This window comes from Canis lupus, chromosome X, assembly GCF_011100685.1.
Source record: "Canis lupus familiaris isolate Mischka breed German Shepherd chromosome X, alternate assembly UU_Cfam_GSD_1.0, whole genome shotgun sequence".
NCBI classification, from domain to species: domain Eukaryota; kingdom Metazoa; phylum Chordata; class Mammalia; order Carnivora; family Canidae; genus Canis; species Canis lupus.
This window is the reverse complement of record NC_049260.1, coordinates 15,623,959-15,648,963: the sequence shown is the minus strand read 5'-3', so window position 1 is coordinate 15,648,963 and position 25,005 is coordinate 15,623,959. Positions and strand designations below refer to the sequence as shown.

Below are 25,005 nucleotides of genomic sequence, written 5' to 3'. Positions count from 1 at the left end.
GGGGTGATCCTAGAGACCCGGGCTCGAGTCCCACATCGGGCTCCCTGTGTGGAGCCTGCTTCTCCCTCTTCCTGTGTCTCTGCCTCTCTCTCTGTCTCTCTGTGTCTCTCATGAATAAATAAATAGAATCTTTAAAAAAGTAAAAATAAACTGCGAACTGCTTCGAGATGTTGACTGGACACTACAGCTTTTGTTTTAGGCCTCGAAACACTTGATTTTCATTGCCCGAACTTCAGAGGAAGAATCTTGCATCTTGCCTCTTGATCAGGCTAAGCCCAGCGTACCCAAGTGAATGAACGAACTTGGAAACTGAGTAGTTCTGTTGGCCTTAGCACCAGCTGCAGATTGGCATGGCCCGGGGGAAAGCTCCATCCCAGAACGGCTAACCCAGAAGGTGGCCTTCTTGGCTGAAGAGCCTGCCCTGCACAGCAGCCCTGGCTGCAAAGCTGTGTCATGAGGCATCCAGAGGGGCTTTAAAAGGGCAGGTCATGCCTCACAGGCAGCAAATGCGTAAAGAATGTGCACTGTTCAGATCAAAGACAGGTAGCATGCCTGAGAGAATTTTGCTTGTCTTGTCTGGACTAAGAAGGTTGGATGATTTTATTATCATTACAGGCAAAGCCCTGTAAACATACGGAGAGCTATAAAATCTGTGTGAAGTGATACAGCTTAACAGGGTCTGAACTGTGTAGTATTTATGTTTTCATGCAATGGTACTCACCAAGTAAGTGGTTGAAAGATATCTTATTTAAATAATTCCTAGACTATATGGTGTTTTAGCTGAGATACAGGATTCTCGTGATGGTCAAATATGGTGAAAAGCTGACCCATCTTTGAGATGTGTAAAGTGGCTTTATTCTGGGGTCCAGGTAAGTGGCAGGGAACTCGTGATGCTCTTGGCATAAGCGTGACTTGGGGATCATCATGGCTGCCTGTGCTCATGCTGGGCTGGAAAGCATTGGCAGGGTGGAGAGTGCAGGGAAAGGGGAGAGAGAGGAGAGGGGTTCGGGGTCTCGCTCGTGTGGCCATTACTGAGAGGGACAGGATCACAGTGTTTGCCTGCCCCCTCCCTCCACCCCCATGAATGTCCCTAAAGTGATGGGTACGATTCACCTTTATACTACCCGACACTTACCTATAAGAAGTGTTGTAGAAGTTGTGCATTTTAAGACCCTGAGCCAAAGATGCCAGGGAATTAATGACCACAGAGGTCAAGCAGCTTACCAAAGATCAAAACTAGTTTAGGGAAAGAACTGGCCTTATCCATACAACAGTGGTATGCTAGACAATGCTAAGAGTGCCTTTCTGGAATAGCAAACTCTTCCCACCTCTGCTGAGGGCCCAAGAACTTGCCCATCGTTTTTCCCTGTGAGCTGTTCTTCTGCATTCATTTTAGCGTATCTCTGTTTGTACGTGGCTGGAGGAAATCAGAGCAGGGTAAGATGTGACCCTTCTTGTTCCTCTCTGCCAGGGAGGCAGAAGCCGTTCTTCTCTTTCTTTACCACCCCTCCACTCATCCTGAAGCAGGCTGCTTCTGGGCCGTGTTTCCTATTTTGAACCGTAGCCTTCACCAAACACTCAGAATAAAGAAGTTGTTAAATAGGTGTAAAGCATAATTACGAATATTTCGATCCTTAGCACAGGTACTTGGTTCTAGTTCTATAGGGAAAGGGGTGGATCGCTTCTCCCTGCGATGGTTAAGCAACCAGAGAGCTCAATAAACCATTCTTTGCAATGGGGGGGGGGGGTGCACTTTACCATTTTTGTTTTTCTTTATGTTCAGAGGGGGCAGCCTCTTTTTAACCGAAAAGCAGATGTGTCAATAATATTTAATAAGGTTTGGGGAAAAGAAAAAACCACCACAGATGGTCTCTTATCTGAATACATCTATTTCTACCTTAATATATTATATTCCTATTCTTGTCATTTGATTACATATGATGAGAACACATTCATCTTGATGTTTTTGTTCCTACCAGGTTGAGATCCAGTCTGATAAAATGAACTGAATTTTTCAAAAGAGCTTGGTCAGAAAGAGTCTCTTTCCTGGTTCCCTCCTCCATGCATATGGTCTGGAGGAAGGAACAGACAGGTGTGGAAGGCTACTTTCAGGAGGGTCTAGGAGATGGTGCCCTACATCCCTGCTTTCAGAGCTTCATGCATTTAGACGCAGTTTAGAAACTGAAGCAGCTTATAGATGGTATTATTACATTTGCAAAATGTGACTTTGTTATCGTTGCCATACACTGGACCCCTTGACCTGGCTTAAGCCCTGCTCTGGCTCCACAGGCCTAGAGCACCTGGGTCGTTTTGACACTTGCTCCCTCTCGTTCAGCCCTGCCCCCGCTTGCAAGCCCAGCAGCACTAGAACCTAGCACCTTCCTGTGTCCCTGCCACTCATGTCCGTGGGAAAGCCAGGCCTAGGCTAGAGTTCACACCTCTTCCCTCTCCCAGCACCTTCCACGGCACCTGCTTTGGAGGAGAACCTTGGAGTGGCCAGGGGTAGAGGGATGCTAGCATCCCAGCCCCCTCTTTTTATCATCCCCTCATGGTGCTTTGCTCATGGAACCCCTCTGCTGAAAGTCTCTAGCAACTTTCCTTTTCTTCTCCTTTATTGTCAAATCCAGCTAGATTCTCCTGGCACTCATTGGCCCAGGTACTCTGGCCTCAGTCTGGCTTTCTGGCTTTGATCCACATTGCTGTTCTACAACGAGCTCTCCTGGGATGTCCCCATCCTGCTCGTGTATCCTCCTAACCCGACCCAGACCATGTTGCTGCTGCCCCAGGTGCCCTCTGCCAACCCACTTAGCTGGCTTTTCAATAGCTAATAAGACAGCCAGTCTTAACACATGCTATATTATGTACCTGGGCCTATTTTTAGCTTGCGACTTAAAAATGTCCCCTGTGCAGTATAAATTTTGTTTTTTTTATTATTTTATATGGTCTGTGAAATCAGGTCTCTTGATACCCTATCCTTCTGCAGGTTTTGACTTTTATTCCCATAAAATATCTGCCAGCCCTGACCTAGCATTCCACTTGGTTGGAAGCATTTTATTATTTTTTAAAGATTTATTTATTTATTTATTTATTCATGAGAGACGCACAGAGAGAGAGGGGCAGAGATACAGGCAGAGGGAGAAGCAGGCTCCATGCAGGGAGCCTGACGTGAGACTCGATCGCGGGACTCCAGGATCACACTCTCGGCCGAAGGTGGCACTAAACCGCTGAGCCACCCAGGCTGCTCTGTTGGAAGCATTTTAAAATGACAAGTGCCATGTAGGCTACCAGCTCAGGGAAACCAGGTTTGAATCCCAGCAATGCCATTCATGGCTGTGTGTCATCACGTAACCTCTCTGATCCTCAGTTTCCTCAGCCAGAAAGCAGACCTCACAGAGCTGCCATGGAGATTTGCTAAGGTGCTGTGTATACACAAATTGTCACTTCAACCTTGCCCACTCTTTCTCTGACCTCAGAAGTGGGGAAGGACGGGCTCTCGTTAATGGGCCCAGTTGCTGCTAGGGCAGGAACACTGAGAATGAGGTGGGTAACAGTGGTGGAAGATCTGTCTGAAAATAGCTCAGAATTCACAATGGGTGAGGTTTCAGCAAGAATTTGGAGGAAAAAATATGCCACACGCATTTTGCTTGCTGAAAAGTGGGGGGAAATGGAGTCTGAGTCTGCCAAACCCTGCTGACGTTATAGAAGATTCTTACATCTTCCTCTGAGTTAAAGGATCTCCTAGAAATTTATTTAGGTGAATATGTGCTGTTGATATTATAATGAGAAGAGCTTCACTATGATTTGTTTAATGTGTATTTCGATACACTTCTTTATTGTATATATGAGTTGAGATGAAAGACCTGAATCATTGTCTAAATTCAACTGCGTTGGCTGTAGAGGTTCTCGATTTACCCCAAATTCCACTGGTGTTTTTCTCTCAGAGTCAGCTAAGGTGGTTTCCCTTTGTCCTGTTTTTCTGTGCTGTGGCAGGAGTCACAGGGCAGGCGCTGCCCTCATTTTTAGCCCTAGATTGTCATTTCGTGTAGCTTTCTAGAAAGTGAGTCAGACACCCTTAGTGGGTGCCTGTAAGCCCTCCACGGTTCCTGAAATAATGTGCAAAGACCTGAACTATTTGTGTGTGTCCCTGGAAACTAGGATGAAATGTGGCAACCCAAATGGTTTGTTTTTTAGTTTATTTATAAAGAATTCTTGTGGATTTGGGAATATTTCCACTTGCACAGAACACACCTGTGTTTAGCTTTTATTTCCAGTCACTCAAAAATAGCTCCTTCATCTGTGTTCTGCCGCCCCCATCCCTGCCTTCGTGATTTGTGCTCAGAGCATGGTTGAAAGGGCTCAGAAGCCTCTGGGTCTGATTTCCATCCCGAGAAGCTCCCTGGAGAAAGGCTGAGAGCAGCCTGGTGCAGACCAGGCCAGGCTGTGGCTGTAACGGTGGACACCCCCAAGCACTCCTTGCCCTGACCGCTGCCAGCGGTGGGGGGGGGAGCGGGCCCTGCCGAGGAGAGGCCCGAAGTTCCTGCCCTTGGCCCACAGCCTCCAGGCCTCCGCCCCCCTACCCTGGAAGGAAGGGCTTCCCAGCGCCACTCCTTATAAACAAGGATCTTTAAGTATGGGTTTCTTATGAAAACGCTCCCCTGAGTAGCTGTGTCTTTGACTCCTAACGAAGCAGACACAACCCACCCCCACCCTTGCTGCTTCAGGGGCCTAAGCCTCTTGGACGACATGAAGGTAAACACTAAGAAAGATAACGTTATTGGTAAAAATCATGGAGCAGTGGAGATGGAAGGAAGGGGAAGGTAACTGACAGATGCACCTGAAAGAAGGAGGGAAGCCAGAAGATTAGATAAAGGTAGAAATAGAGGAAAAAATACAAAGTGGGGCATCTGGGTAGCCCAGTAGTTAAGCATCTACCTTCAACACAGGTCATGATCCCCAGGTCCTGGGATCGAGCCCTGCATCGAGCTCCCTCGTCTCGGGGAGCCTGCTTCTCGCTCTCCCTCTGCCTCTCCCTCTGCCCTTCCCCTACTCGTGCTCTCCCCACTCTCTCTCAAATGAATAAATTAAAAAATCTTAAAAAATAAAAGAAAATACAAAGTGAGAGTTTCACCTTTTCCTCAGGATATATGAAACCAGGGACCATTAAATCCCTGGAGCTTGACCTGCTGGGAAGGCAGTTAGGACTGCAGACTAGCTAGACTAGCTAACCGGCTTCCTTCATCTCTCTCTACCTTCCTCCTTTCTAGACAACTCTGGAGCACCTGACTTAACGGGTCATTTCATGTGCACGCCCCGGGCTTCCCAGTGCAGGGCCCTCCCGGGTGGCCGGCGGCAGGAGCCCAGGACCATTTGTCGCCCTTCCTTTCCCTGGTGGCGGCCCTGGAAGTTAGGTGGGACCGCGGGTGTCCAGTGCACGGTTTGGAGAAGGAAGGGAGGCCCAGAGTACAGAAGTGACTTTCCCAGGGTCTTCAAGCAGGGTTGTAGAAGGTGGGGCCCAGGAGCTCCCAGAGGTGACTTGTCTGCTCCTGGAGCCACCCTCTGTTGCTGGGTAGCTAGGGCAAGTGCCTCTCAAAAGATTCTCTTTATACCTTAATGGCATTATCATTATTTAATCAGGAAAATGATATTACCATGCCATTACCTCATCTGCTTGCATGTTGGTATCCGTTTTTGTGATCTCTTAGGGTCAGGATCATCCGTGACTTTCTGATTCCATCGTCACCTCCACAGAAATGAAATGATAGTGCAGAGGAAATGATGAGCTCAGCTCAGGGGTAATGTTGGTTCTTTCCGTTCCTGAAGCCCTCTTCTCCCTCTTCCTTAGGCTTTCTTCTATGTGGGCAGATTTTTGCCTTCCTCTTTTCTTTGGGCCAGGTACCACTTAGTTTTCTGCTTGCTTTTAGCATGAAAAAAAGCAAGAGAGAGAGAGAGAGAGAAAGAGGGAGAGAAGGAGGAAGAAAAGGAGGAAGGGAGGAAAAGAGAGAGAGAGAGAAAGGCGGGAATCCTGAGCTCCTTCTTAAGTCATTCTATGATTATATGTTCTTTTGTTTGTCCTAATGTTTATTTTCTCTTCCTGCCTCCCTCTGATTAATTCATTAATTGAAACATTTATTCACGGGGAAAAATGTTTTCACACTTCCTTGCTCCCCGCCCCACAGGAAGTAAGGATGTTTGTTCAAAGAGAAGTGGTTTTAGGAATCTCAAGAAAGGTTCTCAGGCTGGTATAAGAAAGCCCATCAGCTAAATAGATTGCTGGCCTTGACCCCTTTCTCTCTACACTGCTGAAGCTTTTAGCAGAACTAAAATGCTGGGATTAAATGTGGTTTCAAGGGTGAGGAGTAAATTAGCAGATGTCACCCTGAAAATGATGACACGCTGACAGACCCATTAGAAGGACATGTTTTATGAGTGAATGAAGAAGTTAAGCATAGTTCTGGGATCATCTGGGTTTACACACATTTGAAGAATGCCAGTGTTCAGCAAATGAGTCATTTATGTCATAGGAGGTACTTTTTTGCGGTATGGCCTGTCTTGTTAGACTGCATATATGCCCTTACTGGAGACACAAGTCACAGTATGTCTCCCATTCAGAGCATTAGAAATCCCGGGGAATACAGTTTGCTACTGTTTTGTCTTCCTCTTTAAAGTAACCAGAACACTGGGACTGTTGAGAAGAATCCTGATGCTATAAGTACATTTGATCAAGACTCTTCCTCACTGAGCTCATTTATTATAAACGCAGTTTTCAATTAGATGAGGCTGGTAAATATAGGTCTCAAGGTAGTAGAAAATTTCTCTTTAGTTTACCTGTAGACAATCAGGACAGTATCACCCCCAAATTTTGATGGCCATGATTGCAGTTTTCATAGACAGATGAGTTTGCAGTTGATGAGACTCCCCAGCTTTATATGCCTCTACAAGTGATGTAAAACTGTTGTACGGGGCCTGCGTTTGTTTGGCCTAATGATCATCTCTGCCCAGAGTGCTGTGCTTTAGTGGCAGGACATTAGTAATCTGTGCAACACCACCATCTTGGGATACTTTTCTCCTGCACCACACAGGAAAGCCTGCAGGTGTCTTAAGGAATTAGAGAAACGCTTTCTGTTTTCTATTTCCAACCTTTCTGTTTGTATTACTCAGAGAGGGCCATTGTGAGAATTAAATGAGATGTTGTGGCTGAAAGTGCTTTAGAAATATAAAAGTTGAATTCTAGTTACTGCTCTGAGAAGTTATTATGGGAAGAAGAAAAGACGAATTCCCAGTGACTGGAAGTTCTTACTTCATCTATTGAACTATCCTGAAATTCAGTTCAGCACTCTCCCTGAAAATCCCCTTTATTATTTATTTTTTGACTTTTCTTAGGATAAAAGTAATTTATTATGGTTACACAGCCTCTGTCTTATTAGAGTATCGCAAAGCTCTTTTTATTATTCACATTTGCATTTTATTAAAATATGCTTTTCTGAGATGGAAGGTGGCATGGAATGCACTTTTAAATAGTACTTCAAAATTATAAATAACACTCTTGGAGAAAAAATGAGAAGAAAAGTGATAAATAGATAAATACAAAGAAAAGTCAGAATCACCTGTGACCTCACCACCTTCAGATACTTCTCAATATTTGAGCTGTATTCCTCCAGATGTTTTATACATAGACATACACACATAGATTATAGTTCAAAATAAAAACAGGGGGATCCCTGGGTGGCTCAGCGGTTTAGCGCCTGCCTTCAGCCCAGGGTGTGATCCTGGAATCCTGGAATCGAGTCCCGTGTCGGGCTCCTTGCATGGAGCCTGCTTCTCCCTCTGCCTGTGTCTCTGCCTCTCTCTCTGTGTGTGTCTCTCATGAATAAATAAAATCTTTAAAAAAAATAAAAACAGGATCGTATTACACACACTAGTCTGTAACCCTCTTTTTTCTAAATCTATCATGCCTATCTTGGGCAGCATGTTTAAATGGTTTCTTGTGTCCTATTGTATAAAGTATCATGGTTTTCTTCTATGTTTAGCTTGTTTTTAGGTTTTCTTTATTTTAGACCATGTTGCATGCAGTCACTGTGTCATGAATTCCTTGTGCAGGTAATTAGTTCTGCCGCTTTCTACTACTTGTATAACCTCAGGAAGGTTGCTCAGAGTCTCTGTGCCTCAGCTTCCATGTCTGTGAAATGGGGATGATGTATGGTGTTGCAAAGATTGAATGAGTTAAGGTAGGGAAAGCACTTAGCCTGCCTCCCTCAGAGTAAGTGCTGAATAAATGTTAATAGTTGTTATTTATAGATGATAAATAGCTAACTGTAATGCTGCATCAATTCCTTTTAAAGGCATTTGAGTGATGGAAGTGATGAAAGACTGCAATTTAGTCTCCCCACAGGAGTGTGTGTGAATGTTTTCCTATCCTTGTCATCCCCGAATATTATCATTCTTTCTAATCTCTGCTAATCTGATAGGTGTTTGCATTCTTTAAAATGATTACTCAAGTTGAGAATTTTATGTGTCATTTTCCAATTGATTTTTATAAAACTACCTTATACTCATGACATTAGCCTGTCATCTTTCACTTTACAAATGTTTTTTCTTAGTTTATGACTCAGGGAGATATTTAAGAAAAACATCATTAAAAATAAATACCTTTTAGACTTAAATTTTCTCCATTTTCTGCTTAACTAGATAGTGCAGTACAATTCATCCTTTTAAGAATAGTTTTACTTAAGGCTTTTATATTTTAGTCATAGCTGGAAAGGGTAGCTGGCTATTAAATGCATTCCTTTTCTGCCTTCCTTAGGGCTTTCAGAGGTTCTATTTAAAGCTTCTGTCCTTACAAGCATTTTTTTACAGTGGCATTCAGAGAGCCCCTGAGGTTCTGCATGGATATATATATATATATATATTTCCTCATATTCTAGATGAGAGCGTGGCCAACTTTTTCTGTAAAGGGCCAGAGAGTAAATATTTTAGGCCTTATGGTCTTTGTTGCAACTATCCAAAAACAGTCGTAGAAGTAAATGAATGGGCATGGCTGAGTTCCAATAAAACTTTATTTATAGACACTTAAATTTGAATTTTGTGTAATTTTCACATTCCTTGAAATATTCTTCTCTCGGTTTTTAAAAACCATTTAAAAATGTATAAACTATTCTCAGTGGGATGAACAGAAATAGGTAGCAGGCCAGATTTGCTCCATGGGCTATAGTTTGCTGGCCCCCGAGATAGAATATCTAGAAACAGACCCCAAAAATACAGCCAATTAATTTTCAACAAAGGTACAGGGAAATTTTATTTTATTTTTTAAAAGATTTATTTATTTACTCATGAGAGACAGGGGGGCGGGGGCAGAGGCACAGGCAGAGGGATAAGCAGGCTCCATGCAGGGAGCCCAATGCCGGACTCAATTCTGGGTTTCCAGGATCAGGCCCTGGGCTGAAGGTGGTGCTAAACCGCTGAGTCACCTGGGCTGCCCAGTACAGGGAAATTTTAAAAAAGAAAGGAGAGGGCACCTGGGTGGCTCAGTGGTTGAGCATCTCTCTTTGGCTCAGGTCGTGATCCTGGGGTCCTGGAACCTGCTTCTCCCTCTGCCTATGTCTCTGCCTCTCTTTCTGTGTCTCTCATGAATAAATAAATAAACAAAATCTTTAAAAAAAACCTCACTTTAAATAAAAAAGAAATAAAAAAGAAAGGAGAGTCTTTTTCAGAAATGATGTTGGCACAATTGGAAATCCATAAGCAAAACAAAAGCAAAAATGTACCCTAATCTAAACCTAACTAACACATGATGCAAAGATTAACTCAGAATGGGCTGAGTAGATCTACACGCAAAATAGATCTACTAAAATGTAACATACATCTACATGTAAAACAAAAACTACAAAATGTTATTTATGAAAACATAGGAGAAAGAATTGTTAGACATGACACCAAAAGCACAGTCCATGAAAGAAAATACTGCTAAATTGAACTTTAACAAAATTAAAAACTTTTGCTCTGCAAAGATACCATTAAGAGAATGTTGGTTGGTCTATTTTTCTTACAAGGTGATCTGAGCCCCACTGTTAGTAAATAATTGCCTGATAAGTAATTGCATGAATTTCAAGGAGCTTGATTTTGTTCGCAGTCTTCCTACGAATATCCTTTGTAACACAAGACCAAAAATCTCCCTTATCAGAGTCCTTTCCCCCAAGGTGGCAAACAAATGTAGCCACACCCTACCAGTTGGGCCTGGGCTCAGCTGAGCAGCCTGAGGGCTTGGATTTGACCTGGGAATTGTATTTTTCACTCACTGCACAAGGCTTATAAACTATATTTGCTGAGGATGGAGAAAAAGACCCTGAAACAAGTTTTTATGCCAAGGGAATAAGTTTTCCCTAATAGGAAAACTGAAACCGAGAGTTGTCTGATGAAGAATGAGATGGAAGGTAGGAATTTAGGAATTTACCAATAGTTGCTACAGCTGGATGATCTTGGCATTCATAATATTAGGTCATGGCTATGCCCTTTACCTCATATGCCTTCCTGGTCCTTATCTGTGAACTGAAGATACTCCCCCACCTTCATCCATAACAGCTGTCTTTGTTACCTCTTAGACATGCTGCAGGAGCTAAGAAAATCTCTTAAAACATGATGAAAGGTGCTTTATAAGTGCCAATGTCTTTGTCAATGAAACAAAATGATTCTTTATTATATCTACTACCCTTTTAATGGAAGAAAAGCATGTGTCAGGATGCAGAATCAATACGGTTTTCTAAACATGAATGCAAATGAAAACAGCTGTAGGATGCACTTCCTTGAGAGGTAAACTGTGTTGTTAGCCAGGTGCTTTGAATGATCCAAAAGTATCATCAGAAACAGCTTCCAAAATTTAGCATTAAATGGGCACCTAGGTGGCTCAGTCGGTTGAGGGTCGGGCTCTCGGTTTTGGCTCAAGTCATGATGTCATGGGTGGTGGGATCAAGCCCTATGGGGTGGGGGTGGGGTTCCATGCTCAGCAGGGAATCTACTTGAAGATTCCTTCCCTTTACCTCTCCCTCTCAAATAAATAAATCTTTTTTTAAAATTTAGCATTAAATAGTCATCTTGATGTAAGTGATTTAACAAGTAGAAAATGGGAAATTTCTATGAAAAAATACTGGTGCATAATTTTGCATACTTGATTATGTTTAAATAGACCCAAATAATGTATAAGCACTTCCTTAATGAGTTGCATTTTGTGTATGACTTGTTCACATGCCTTCATGTGTTAATGGCTCATGGCATGCTTTAAGCCCAATCATAAGTAAACAGGACAGGTCCTCTCTGCAAATATCCCCTTTTCACATGATTGCTGATTTTTGAAGTAGATTTATGGGGGTAGAAGGTCTTTAATTCTGACATTAGGAAAGAGGCTAAAAGCATAAATATTTTCTGAAACTTAAGATTATGTAACCTGCAAATAAAATAATGAAATTGGTAAGCTATTGTTGTATATTTGTTGCGTACAAACTGTATGGCCATGCCCCACAACTCTGGGAGACGCCCAATATGAATGGTGATTCTGAATGTGGACTGTTATGGAAGTATCTGTTGGCTGCTATTCTCTGTAAGAGGCTCCAGATAGAAGCATCTTCTTCTAAGAGGGAAACAGGCTGTGAGTCATGAGGCCTTAGGGGCTTCTGCTCTGGCTTCTCTCCTATTAAAATCCCTTCAGGCCTTCCTCATTCCTGCTTGCCTGCCTCCCATAATGTCTGTGGAAGTTCTCTTTCTGGGGACCAAGATTTGATCTCTGCTTTTTGATCAGTTCTAAGTGACATCTGGACTCAAAGGTTACTTTTGTGGCATTTCCTAACCCACATGCTCTGAGTGGGTTTTGAGAGTATAGGGTAGTGATCCCCTCAGTTCTCCAAGTGGATCAAAAGGGCCTTAGGTAGCTGGAAGCCCCCTCTGAGTTGATAGCTTTCAACAACATTTGGCTTCCAGCAATATGGCATCAAAATAGTATCATTTTATATGTGTTCTATTATCTGAAAAAAAATTGGGTGGCACTGACTTACTGCATGTATTTAAATTTTCCATATAACGATGTTTAACACTGACTCTACTTTTCCTTAGGGAATATTCACCTTCCCTGTTAAAGAAAGGTACATATGACAAGCAGAGGAGACTCCAGGATAATTAAAAAACTCTTGTATGTCTTTTCATTTTAGAAATTCTTTCTCTAGGACTTCTTTTGGGAATTAGACCTTGAAATAGCTCAGACTTTTAAAGATAGACCTTAAAGTTCTATTAAATCTAAAATAAAATAAATTCTAATTAAAGAAACAGTCTTTTTTAAGCAAGTATAATTTCTGGCTGTAGCCATGCTGGCATTAAAGGTGTTAGGCTTCCTCTCCTGCCATAGACAACTTTAAAATTGGACAAAATACGTGAACCCACTGTTTTTAGGCATTGAGTAATACATAGCTCGGGGATGCAATCCTTGAGATAAAGATTCCACATCAACCCTGGCTGTTTTCCTGGGGGCTCTTTCAAAATTGCAACACAGGGCAGTGGGCCCCATCAGAAAGCAGAAAACTCATTAGCTAGAGGAAACCAAGATTGTAATTCAGGGCTGCCAGGGTGACTGGACTTTCGGGGCAGTGAATTGCCAAGGAGCAAGCTGTACAAAGAGCAAGCTCCAGCAGGCTATATAGAGGAGTCTCTTGAGTCTTTTGTCAAATACTAAGCTGTGCATCAACAGGGCAAGACTCCGCCAGGCCTAGCAGAAAACAAGCACATGGGAGCAGGTGGGCCATGAGCTGAATGAGTATCTCAGAAGTCACCAGGGATGGGAGGGTGGTGGCCTTTCTGGCCAAGCAGGGTAGAAAAACTCTGTTGAATACACCTGGCATTCAGGTAATTGAACCCAATTGTAATTGAGAACCCAGAAAAGGCAGCCACGGGAACAGTGCTACCCTAACCTACCCTAACAAAGTATTTAAGCAGAGCCTTGACAGGTCAAGCTGATCTGCAAGTAACTTGCTCGCCATAACAAAACTCAACACTCTTACAAGGAAGATCGCAAAAATCCAGTCTTCAGGGTGTAGCTTATATAGTTGTTGAGACCATACAGTCACAAATTACTCTATGTATGAAGAAGTAGGAAAATGTGAGGGATGTTGTGGGTAGCTTATAGAAGACATGGGGACATTTCTGAATAGTTTGCAGGCATCCATACATGCTTCAGTTCATATTCGCATGACCAAGTGGAGGCTTGATTAGTGCTCTTTGTGTGTTCCTTATCCAATTTCTCTCTCTCTCTCTCTCTCTCTCTCTCTTGAGAGGCAGAGACCCAGGCAGAGGGAGAAGCAGACTCCCTGTGGGAAGCCTGATATGAGATTCAATCCCGGAACCGTGGGATCACGACCCGAGCCAAAGACAGATGCTCAACCACTGAGCCACCCAGGCATCCCTAGTTTTTCATTACCAGTTATATAATATGTCAAATGACAGAGTCCTAAACTAACGTTGCAAAGCCTGTAAGTTATTGCCCAGTAAAAAAAATCAGGGTTTTTTTTTTTTTTTTTTACAAGTTAGATAAATTCTTTGAGGTCATGAGTTCTCAGTATCAACAAAATAGTGAATGACTCCCTAAGCCTTGACAATCCTAGAATGTTGACATTTGTAATGTGACATTTTCCTTTAATTTCTTTCATCAGTGTTTTATAGTTTTCATTTTGTAGGTCTTTCACCTCCTTGGTTAAGTTTATTCCTAAGTATTTTATTATTTTTGATGTGACTGTGAGTGGGATTGTTTTCTTAATTTCTTTCTAGTACTTCATTGTTAGTGTATAGAAATGCAACAGATTTCTGTATATTAATTTCACGTCCTGAAGCCTTACTGAATTCATTTATCAGTTCGAATAGTTTTTGGAAGAGTCTTTCAGATTTTCTCTATAGAGTATAATGTCATCTGCAAATAGTGGAAGTTTGACTTCTTCCTTGCCAATTTGGATGCCACTTACTACTTTTTGATGTCTGATTGCTGAGGCTAGGACTTCTAGTCTATGTTGAACAATAGTGGTGAGAGTGAGCATCCCTGTCATGTTCCCGACCTTAGGGGAAAGGCTCTCAGTTTTTCCCCCATTAAGGATGATGTTAGTTACGGGTTTTTCATATAAGGCCTTTATTATGTTGAGATATGTTCCTTCTAGACCTACTTTGTTGAGAGTTTTTATCATGATTGGATGTTGTACTTTGTCAAATGCTTTTTCTGCATCTGTTGAGATAATCATATGGTTTTTATCCTTTCTCTTGTTAATATGATGTATCATACTGATTTGTTTTTATTAAGATTTTATTTATTCATGAGAGACACAGAGAGAGAGAAGGAGAGACATAGGCAGAGGGAGAAGCAGGCTCCATGCAGGGAGCCCAATGCGGAACTTGATCCCGGATCCCAGGATCATGCCCTGAGCCAAGGGGAGACGCTCAACCGCTAAGCCACCCAGATGCCCCTATCATACTGATTTGTGAATATCAAACCACCCTTGCATCCCAGGAATAATCCCACTTGATCATGGTGAATGATTTTTTTTTAATGTACTGTTGAATTTGGTTTGCTGGTATTTTGTTGAGGATTTTTTCATGTGTGTACATCAGGGATATTGGCCTATAGTTCTCTTTTTTAGCAGTGTCTTTTTCTGGTTTCATGTCAGGGTACTGCTGGCCTCATAGAATGAATTTGGAAGCTTTGCTGTCTCTTCTATTTTTTGGAATAGTTTGAGAAGATTAGGTATTAGCTCTGCTGTAAGTGTTTAGTAGAATTCCCCTGTGAAGCCATCTGGTCCTGACTTTTGTTTGTTGGGAATTTTTTGATTACTGATTCAATTTCATTGCTGGTAATCAGTCTGTTCAAATTTTCTGTTTCTTCCTGATTCAGTTTTGGGAGGTTATGTGTCTCTAGGAATTTGTCCATTTCCTCTGGGTTGTCCAATTTGTTGGCATATAATTTTTCATAATATTCTCTTCTAATCCTTTGTATTTCTACAGTGTCAGTTATTGTTTCTCTTCCTTCATTTCTGATTTTATTTATTCGGGTCCTCTCTTTTTTTTCTTGATGAGTCTGGCTAAAGGTTTATCAATTTTGTTTATCTTTTCAAGGAACCAGCTCCTGGTTTCATTGATCTGTTTCATTGGGTTTTTTAGTCTGGAATGTGACATTTCCTTGAGCGAATTTGTATCTGGGGCTATATCCTTGGTTTCTCTCATGAACTGTGGTCTGTCAGGCATTTCTTCTGACATTGAGAGAGACAGTAGTCTTTTTTTTTTCCCCTCTTACCTCATAAACCATGATGTTGATGAGCCTGCTTTAATAACTGACTTACGGGGATGTTGGAAATTCTGAGCCAAAATCCCAGCCATGCAGAATAATTGCATCTCTTGGGGAGGTGTTAACAAGCAGAGGCAAAGCTGAGTGCTCTTGGGCTGTGGCTTCTATGGATCTTTCTCTCAATAGACCCCCTGAAGCTCCACGCAGAAGACGTTCATTAGTAAATATTAAACAGCGCTTTCTGTACTGCTGGTGGGATGCTGAGGGTGTAAGACCCCCTCGGGACACTCTGAGGCTCACTTAACAGCCACACTGAAAGTGTACAGCACTCACTTTCTTCTGGCGTGATATCTCAGTCATCAAAGAAGGCCATGAAAATTTTTTTTCAGCCATGCTGGATAACTTCTGGGAAATCAGAAATTTCTGGGGAATGTGGGGACAGCTAACCACCAAGAGAAGTGACTGAGCACTTAAAATGAATCGATTTTAATCTTTCCATTTTTTGGTTTGATATGTCCATTTGTAAGCTATGCATTCCCGTCTGAACTCAAATAGTGCACTTACAGTGTCTGAGAAAATGTGGCCTACATTTTGGAGGTACTTTTTGTTTCTACAATTATAGACAAATAATTAATGCGGTACAGACCAACAGGTAAGCCACATCATATAGATGAAGCTTTCTTGTGTAGCTAATCTATACTTGCTCTTCCTCATTCAATTTGACCTCACTTCTGATGTTTGAAAATTGAGAGAAGTAGATCAATAGTCTGGGGGAAGATTGGGCCATCCATCATTTCATCCATTTAGCCAACATTTATTCAGAATCGGTATTTGCCTGGAAATGTTCTAGGTATTTGGTGGGTGTAAAGGTGTAAAGATAAGATCCTTGTTTTCAAAAAGCTTACCATTTTTGAGAGTCTTCCTACTCAAAGTGTGGTTCATGGACCAGCAGCATATGCATCACCCAGAAACCTGTTAGAAATACTGAATCTCAGACCTGCTTTAGACCTACTGAATCCAAATTGGCATCTTCACAGGATCCCCAAGTGGATAGTATGTGCATTAAAGTTTGAGAAGCACTAGTCCAAATCATTGATTGTTAACCTGCATATTGGGAGGACCTGGGGACTTCTAAAAAGTGCCGATTTCCTGGTGCCACCGCCTAGAAATTGTGCTTGAATTGTGGGGTGTAGCCCAGGCATTGGGAATTTTAAAAACTCCCCAGATAAATGTGCAACCACCATTGATAAACCCTAAACTATTAGGTTGCTCTGCATTCTTGACAAAAGGGAGCCCAGAAGGAGGTTGCAGCTCATTCTGTTAATCAATCTGCAATCCAGGTGGCAGGTTTGTCTTTTGTAAACATTTGTAGTGCCTAGACTAGAGTCCAATTGGCCAGAGCTCACTGGTGACTTTCTGCCAACAAGTTGCATGTCAGGAGGTGACCGTCAGCCGGCCCCTGCTTTGGTTAGCTGTGTGACGTGCTGGAGTGCTTCAGCCACATTTTTCAGGGCTCCTCCGACAGGATCAAGTGGACTAAGGCATGATATTGGGGTCTGGGCAAGTCTTCCCTCCTCAGACCTGCCCTGGGGCCTTGGTGTCCCTCTCTTTGGCTTTCTTCCAAGTGTGTGAGCTACAGCCACTGGTGGTTTCACCCAAGGATGGTGACAAATGTGTGTGATCTTAATTCAGAAGCTTTCCTGGTCAGGGCATTGGAGCAGCTCAGTGGTTGAGTGTCTGCCTTTGGCTCAGGTCATGATCTTGGGGTCCTGGGATCGAGTCCCACATTGGGCTCCCCACAGGGAGCCTGCTTCTCCCTCTGCCTGTGTCTCTGCTTCTCTCTGTGTGTCCCGCATAAATAAATAATCAATCTGTCTGTCTATCTATCTATCTATCTATCTATCTATCTATCTATCTATCTCTTTAAAAAGAAGATTTCCTGATCATATTGTCCCTCAAGGTCCCTGAGACCAGTCCATAGAATCACCATAATAATGATAACCACCAGCAGTTATGTGGCTCTTTACACCTCGCCAAGATTTTCCTGTGTGTCGAGAGACTGAGACCCAGAGTTTTTATAACCAGAGGGCCACTTAAGTCTCCGCAGGCCCGTTTGCTCTCTTTCCCCCTTTCCTGAGATAGCTCCGAGAACCTGACATAGTGCAGAATGTAGAGGTAGGAGGACAGCACAACTACAGCTCTATTTATTCATTCCTTCAAAGGAAAAACATCATTTGTTTTTTATGAGGAAGAATACCATATTTTACTCAAATATCTGCCTGGTGATGAGGCATCCGGAAACCATTTTGAGGACTTGGTCATAGAAGAGTGACCATTCTATGTCAGAAATATCATTCTTTCCATACTCTTGACTCTTTTTAAAGTACTTTCCTCTGCTTTTGTGCCAGTAGAGTTATTTCTAATTGTCATTGTTCTGGAAACTTTCATCTACATGCTGATCTTTCACTCTTTCCCACTGCAAACTCCTGCCTCATTCAGAAGCTGCCCCCTCAACCTGCTTATACTGGGCATTACTCATCACTATTGGAATCTCAAAATCCGCTAGGGTGGTCATCCTCTTGGGTTACATCTCTGTTTCCAGTGTGATTATTAACAGTGTCCCAGGTTTGAAAAGAATTTAAATGGTCACTCTCACATGTTCCAGTATTTTGGCTGCACTGCCTCTCTCCTCAGTGGTCAGCTGCTATCTCATTGTCCTGCTTTCACGCACCTCCTGCCATCCTCCTTGGGGACATCCGCTCCACCCTGATGACATGCTGGCCTCGCACATCACTGACCAGCTGCCCCTCCATTCTGCTTCTGTCACTCACAAGGGCCATCTTGCCTCACACTTCACATCGCTCTTCAGTAGATGTTGGTTGGGAGCCCCCTGGGAGCCAGGCACTGCCTTCACTCTAAGTGCTGGTTCTTGAATGTTTTCTTCCATGACCCCTGCTTCCTGCTTTCCCTCTTCCCTTCCTTCATGCTTAGTGATCCTGCTTCTGACCTTTCTCATTGCCTTGGTTCGTCTCTCATTGTCTCTTTTCAGGCTACCTGGTTCATCTTGGTCCCACTTGTTTTTAAATCTGGCCTACCACTCCTGCTGGCATTTCTGCATCATATTGATTCGCTGTCTGCCTCTCCCACTAGGCTCTGAGCTCCGGAGCCCTGCAAGGACATTATGATTTTCTGTTTACCCCTGAATTCCTCTGCTATCCTGTATGTTTTCAGTCCTCAGTAAATAAATTAAATTTGCTGCTCCTTTACATTTCCAGAAGCACAGCCCTCATATGAATAATTGTCTCTTCGTCTCTGCAATCAAAAGGCTTGTTCTTTTGCCTGGTTTGTCAGAAAGGATGTATTTCCACTTCTCATTTTGCTATCAGAATTGTTCCCATTTCCCTTAAATTAGCTTCTCTTGCCAGGGGGTAAGAAGCGCCCTGCTCCAGATGCCTTGACCCTGAGCTGGTTTCTATCCTGCAGCGGGGCTCCCCCTTTCACTTTCCTCCATGTCCTGGGGCACACTGGCTGTTTTCTTTTAGGAATGTGCTTATCTCATCCATGAGCCTTGTATTTATCTTCATACCAATCAGAACAGTAAGACAGATTGTACTCTACCTTCCCTCTCTTACCTTGAGTTACACAATGATTAGTAATGTTAATGTTTTCCTTAAAAAGCTGAGTATAGACAAGCCATCTAAGCCATTCTCCACTGATGGGAGATCTAATAAATATGTCGTTTGCATACTTTTCCCCTGTAGGCATATATGAGTTCTCCAGTTATTCTGGATATGCTTCTGCAAATTTTCTTCATTGTTTTTCTCACACATAAAGGAAAAGGCTTCGTTACAATGATTCAACCCAATGATTGGGTTGCTCCTTGCCTAAGATAAGGCAAGGCATGGATATGCACCAGTCAGAAAGTTTGGAAGGAAGCTTTTGGAAAGAAATGTAGCACCCAACAATATTTGAGTGCCTTTTGTGGATGTAATTCTGTATCAGGTGCTTTGAAATTAATGTGCAGGGAAGTTCAGTCCTCACATAAGCAATCCCTTTGCGCATGAAAAGATTTAAGATTGTTTGAAAAGCTGTGAATGATTATCTCTCATTTGGTACCAGAGCTCTTGGTTGATACCTATTAGCCATAAGGACCTTGTATAATATTGTATGTGGGTCTCTCACATAAATCTCTAAGCTCCCTGGAGTTAAGGATCATGTTCTTTGCGTGTTTAACGTCTGGTGCCTACAAAAGGAACTTACATATACTTTACATTTCATAGATGTTTGTTGAATTGAATATCGTGAAGTGCAAATTAACACAGTTGTGAGTATTCCAAGAAAAGATAAAGCATTCATCATTATCACTTTCCTAAAGGTGAGTTTCAAGCTGGGTTTGAAGAGAAGAAGGACTTGTCTGGAAAAAAGAGGAGGGAAAAAAAGGTGCCAGGCATTTCCTTAAAAGCAGAGCCTTCTGAATTGAAAGGTTTAATTTCTAAGGATTAAAAGTAAAAGAATGTCACCCCCCAACCCCTTCATAACATTTCCTGGTATTGTTGATGACGAGATTTCTCAGAGTTGGAAGAACAGCAGGAGCCATCGTACTCTGCCACCACCGCCCCCATTCATGAATCCCGTCTGTGGGGACTGATGCTGGATTATTTAGGGAGTGATGTGACATCAGCAGGACCAGAATACTTACCTGGGCTTCTCTTTGTCATTTTCCAAGAAAGACAAGCATTCTCTTATGTTGTCTTTTGAACCTAGGTTTGTTCTGGGTAAATCTGAACTTGATGCTTCAAATGTCTGTTTTTTGGTGTTGGTCAGGACTAGAATTTACCATCTCTGCTTGAGCCCTCCTGGCCCCTTCCCTGCCCCACCCCGGTGCTGTAGAGGACCGGGAGTGCCTCTCCGTGGGCCCTGAGCATGATCTCCTCACTTTGTTGAGCATGCCCCGCTTCTGACGTACCTTAAAAAGACCTATGTGTTTCTAGCACTTTTTGGGAAGCCTTTGCTCATTTTAGGCTCTACAGGAATTCGTGATCACAGTCTGAGAACTGGGTTTTTACTCCAGGATGTGTACTCAACAGCAGTATACACTGTACATCCACCGGGCAGGAAGAAATGCCCAAGTGAGGAGGTTTGCGGTAGGCCAGGTGAGTCTTGGATTAGGCTGGTAGATGTGGAACTGGAGCTGGAGGACAAATATGAGATATATTATAAAGCTAGAGCAAATTGGCCTTCTAACTAATTGGATGTGGAGTAAAATAGAAGTGATTTTGTGGTCTGAGATTAAAGGCCCAGGAGAACCATGAGGCTGTTAGGCTCAGAACGGAAGCTTGGCACAGGCCAAGCTCTCCGGCTCTCTCTCTGGCACCTGGCATAAAATAGACGCTCAATAAACATTTGACGAGTGAATGAACAGAATAGGGATTATTTGAAGGGAAGCAGGTTTGATCTAGAAGAATGAGTAGATGTATTCTTTCATTTAGTAAGCAAACATGGAGTTCTGTGAGGTGGGGGAAGGGCTTTTCATGATGACAACTGTGCCCCATCACCACTGAGAGGAGAAGGTGAGGAAGAACAATGCGTTCATGAGCTTGCCAAAAGTGTGATTTTTCTTATGCTTGGCCGATTGTCACAAAGCCCTTTTTAATTTCCACAAGCTTTGTGATAGGGCAACCAAAGAGAACATTTGTGCGTGTGGTACTTTCTAAAGCACGTTTTACAGTTAACGAAATCATTTTATTTCAGCAAAATTCAGACGAAGAAAATACATATCCTCCCATCTTTAAAGAAAAGAAGATCGTATTGATTCAGGGCATCTGACAGCAGCCCTGGGTTTTGAGTCCCAGCCAGCAGCTCCAGCACACTTGTGCTTTTGTTCCTCCATCTGACTTGGAGATTTGTGCTGACTTCGTCTCAGTAACCACTGTTGCACTGATAGCGGCCTCCAGGAAAGGGCCTCCATTCTCTCTGAGAGTGGTGGCAGGCCTCCTCGGAGGGTGCTTGCCGCATTTCTCACTCTCTTCTCCCTGTTTTCCTAGGATTGCATCGACGTGGGCTGGTGGGAAGGAGAGCTCAACGGCAGACGAGGAGTTTTCCCTGACAACTTCGTGAAGTTACTTCCACCTGACTTTGAAAAGGAGGGCAATGTAAGTCTTCTGGCCTTGACGTCAGCGCTCCACACGCTCTTGAATTTGTGGCTTCCGTGATGGGTGTTGGGATACCGGGTGAGGGGAGTTTAGCGGACCACTGAAGAGCACTGGCGTTTTCGTTCAGTGGACCTGGTTTCTGGGCCCTCAGCCGTCCTGTAGGCTGGGTGTGAGGGTGAACAAGTTCATTACCTGACAAGCCTCAGTTTCCTCATCTGACAGCTGGTCACAGTGACCCTTATACTGGTGTTGTTGCATGAATAAGATAATGTGTGTAAAGCACTCGTTGCAGTACCTAGAACATATAAGCACCCAAATGAGAAGAACTCTTGGGTGTCCCATTTGGTAAGCAGACTGCCTGCATCCTGTGTGGTATGTCCTTGGGGGGCAGTGGGTGGAATGCCCAATATTGTGGAAGTGGCTCCAAAGCACATTGTGAAGCCGAGGATGCAGTGAGGCCACTGATGTTCCTACACTGTGTGTGCACAAACACGGACATGTATACAGACATACACACACGTCCATATATGTACTTGCATACACCTCTGATCTGTTTTCTCTCTGTGGGGACCCATTGTCCGATGCTGTTTAAATGAGCTGGTCCATCTTTGCCTCGCTCCAGGTGAATTGTTTCTCTGATGATGATGGAACAAGAAATGTTGAAAAGTTAGAGGCACTTTACATCTTAAGAGGTCCTTTCCGTTCTGCTGTGCCCCTCAGGGCTCTTTGCTCAGGCTTTCACTTGACTTCTGCCTGCCTTTCTGGCCGGGTTCCTTTTTATGCCTGTTGGGGCTCTGCTACTGGACCATGAACCTGACCTTGACCCATGACCATTCCCTTGGAGCTGAGGTTTATGAAGGATTGCTACACACTGGTGGAATGGTTGCTAAAGACATTAAACAGCATTGATGGCATATGTACTGCTTAGATGAACAAATGTGATTGTTCAAGAAGCTGCCTCATGATCCCACCAAGGTCATACCCCATAGATCTTTAGATCAGTTTGAAGCGTAGGGCCACACCCCTAGGCTTTTGGAGAGCTTGCTTTCCTGTATCGTTTAGCAGAAGAATGTTCTGTTCCTCATGTGTTATTCTCTCTTGGAACTGAGTTCTGGGTCCAGACTATCTGGATTCTGCTACCTGGTGTTTTCTTTGTCCCTGACACTTAATGCTGGTCCGTGGACTACACTTTATCAGGATTGCCTGGAGCTTATTAGAAATACTCAGACCCCGCCCTAGACCTGGTGCATCAGAACCTGCATTTTAACAAGATCCTCAGGTGAACTGTTTACACATTACAATTGGGGAAGTGCTGGCATAGAAGCAGGTATCTGTTTCAGTTGATGACAACCCCACCATCTAGTTCCTAACCATATTGTGGGAGGGGAATCAATTCTTAGAGAAGAACTCATCAATCAAGAAAAAAAAACAATTTCTAGCAAGCAAAATCATTTGAGCCATTTTTACTGGATGATCATGGTGGTCGGTTATCAGTTGACAAAATCCATCCCTGAGAAAAACAGATGCTAACATTTAGTAATGACCGGATGGTCAATGTTTTGAAACAAGAGGACACAGGATTGAGGTTTGGCAACCGTTTATAGAGTGTAATACTTGTGACTCGAGGCTACAGCATTGGCTAGACCTGGGCTTGAATCATGGCCCTGCCACTTGTTCTGTTCAAGGTCACCCCACTGGATGTGTCTGAGCCCCAGTATTTTCATCTATAAAATTGTGAGAATAATTGTACCCACCTTGTTGAACTGTTGAGAAGCTAAGAATTCTTGAGCACAGCGCCTGGTACTTGGTAAAGGCTCCATATGCATTAACTTTTCTGGTCCTTGTAATTACTGTTTTCACGAGTGTGGGAAGGCTCCAGCTGAAACTATAGTAATGATAGAAGTCGGACTCTGGTTCATCTTGCTTCAGCTGGTCAAATCAACACATTTATCTTAATGTCTTTGTGAACTTCCCTGGGAATCCAAATGCATCTGAGAATTTTGATGATAGCCTTTAAAAAGAAATCTAGTACTTTAGAAACTATATTTATAGAGACAAGCGGGAACAGAATGGCATAATCTTCATGTTATTTCTCATATTTTTTTCAGGATCTGCTACCTGGCAGTTAGGTTTTATGTTTATTTATTTATCCACTGTGTGTTTTTTGGATCCCTTCTCGTGGGCTAGCCACCGTGCTGGTTGATGAGAAGTGAAGAGTACACACAGTTACTGCCCTTGTTGGCTTAGAGTCAGGTAGCAGGTCTGATGTTCAGGGCCAGAGACCTGCTGGACCTTTCTGAAAGGACATCGAGGGTGGGCCTCTTCCAAGGAGTGGAGTGGAGAAGGCTGTTCAGACTGCCTGTTTGACCCTTCTCACCAATCTTTGCAAGCCTGGTGAAAGGTGTCCATGTCCTGAAGCATTTGGCTGCCAAAATCTTCCTGGTGACTCCTCTCCCTGTGGCCAAGAAATCTTAGCCAGAGTGCTGTCCTGATGGACGTTTGCCCCCTTCCTGGTTCTGATTGAGGTAGGATGATTTTGAAGGCTAAGGTAAAATCTGGATAATTCTATAAGCAAATGGGCAAAGTCTGTGGTTGCCTACATTGTGACACCTTGCTTTCTAGTTCTCAGTCACATTTTAGTGGGGCAATAAATACACCAGGTGAGAGATTCTGTGACATACTCTTTTAGGAGCTCTGCTTCGTTACGTAAGGTATTAAGGGAAGACTGCCGCCAAGATAGTGAAGTTGTCAGTGAGGAGTAGACTCAGCTTGCTCGTTGAGGCATGCACACTCTTTGGAGCCCCATGGGCATCTCTCCAACCTCAGACAAGCAGCCACCATATCCTTGATAGGTCTTTTATTTTTTGTTTAAGATTTTTAAAATTTATTCATGAGAGACAGAGAGGCAGAGACATAGGCAGAGGGAGAAGCAGGCTCCCTGTGGGGAGCCCAATGCAGGACTTGATCCCAGGACCCTGGGATCACGACCTGAGCTGAGGGCAAACGCTCAACCACTGAGCCACCCAGGTGTCCCCTGATAGGTCTTTTAACCTTGTCCCTAAGAAGAAAACACGGTTGGGGAAAACAATAGGCAAACCTGTCAGACAAGGTAATGCCTACAGCTGAGAAATGACGGTATAATGTGACATTTAGCTTTTAGAAAATTTAAAGTATTCCAACCTTTTCAGCCCCTCTGGCCCACAGAACCAGCCAACCAGCTTTCCATTGGCTGTTATACCAGCTTTTATCGCTACACCCATAGTATTGGTGAGCTGGTGACAATGTGATGGGAGCTGGGGCTGTTGTTTGCTGAGTTGGCTGTGTAAAGATGATTAGAATCATTAACACAAATGCTCTGTGTGAATGACAGAGTCTGGAACATTATTCCACCACCAGTTTCAGCACATGTCATCTTGTCTTGCCAGTGGCTGGGGCTGCAACCATTCACCCAGGAGAGAGGACAGTCTAGGATGATCAGGGTAGATAGCAGCACACGGCATGTATTCAGCAGGAGACCTCTTGAATCAGTGAGCATTCTGACGAAGCTGGCTCTTTCTG

The 25,005-nt window shown here is 43.3% G+C and overlaps 1 protein-coding gene across 13 annotated transcripts in view; it reads left to right on the top strand.

Moving 5' to 3' along the window:
* SH3KBP1 (SH3 domain containing kinase binding protein 1) overlaps positions 1-25,005 on the top strand; it is a 339,617-nt gene that overhangs the window by 251,233 nt on the left and 63,379 nt on the right. For all 13 annotated transcript variants that reach the window (XM_038586998.1, XM_038586995.1, XM_038586997.1 and 10 more), the window contains one exon: positions 21,340-21,447. In XM_038586998.1, coding sequence (XP_038442926.1) covers positions 21,340-21,447 — 108 coding nt within the window. The remainder of the gene's footprint in view (positions 1-21,339; positions 21,448-25,005) is intronic.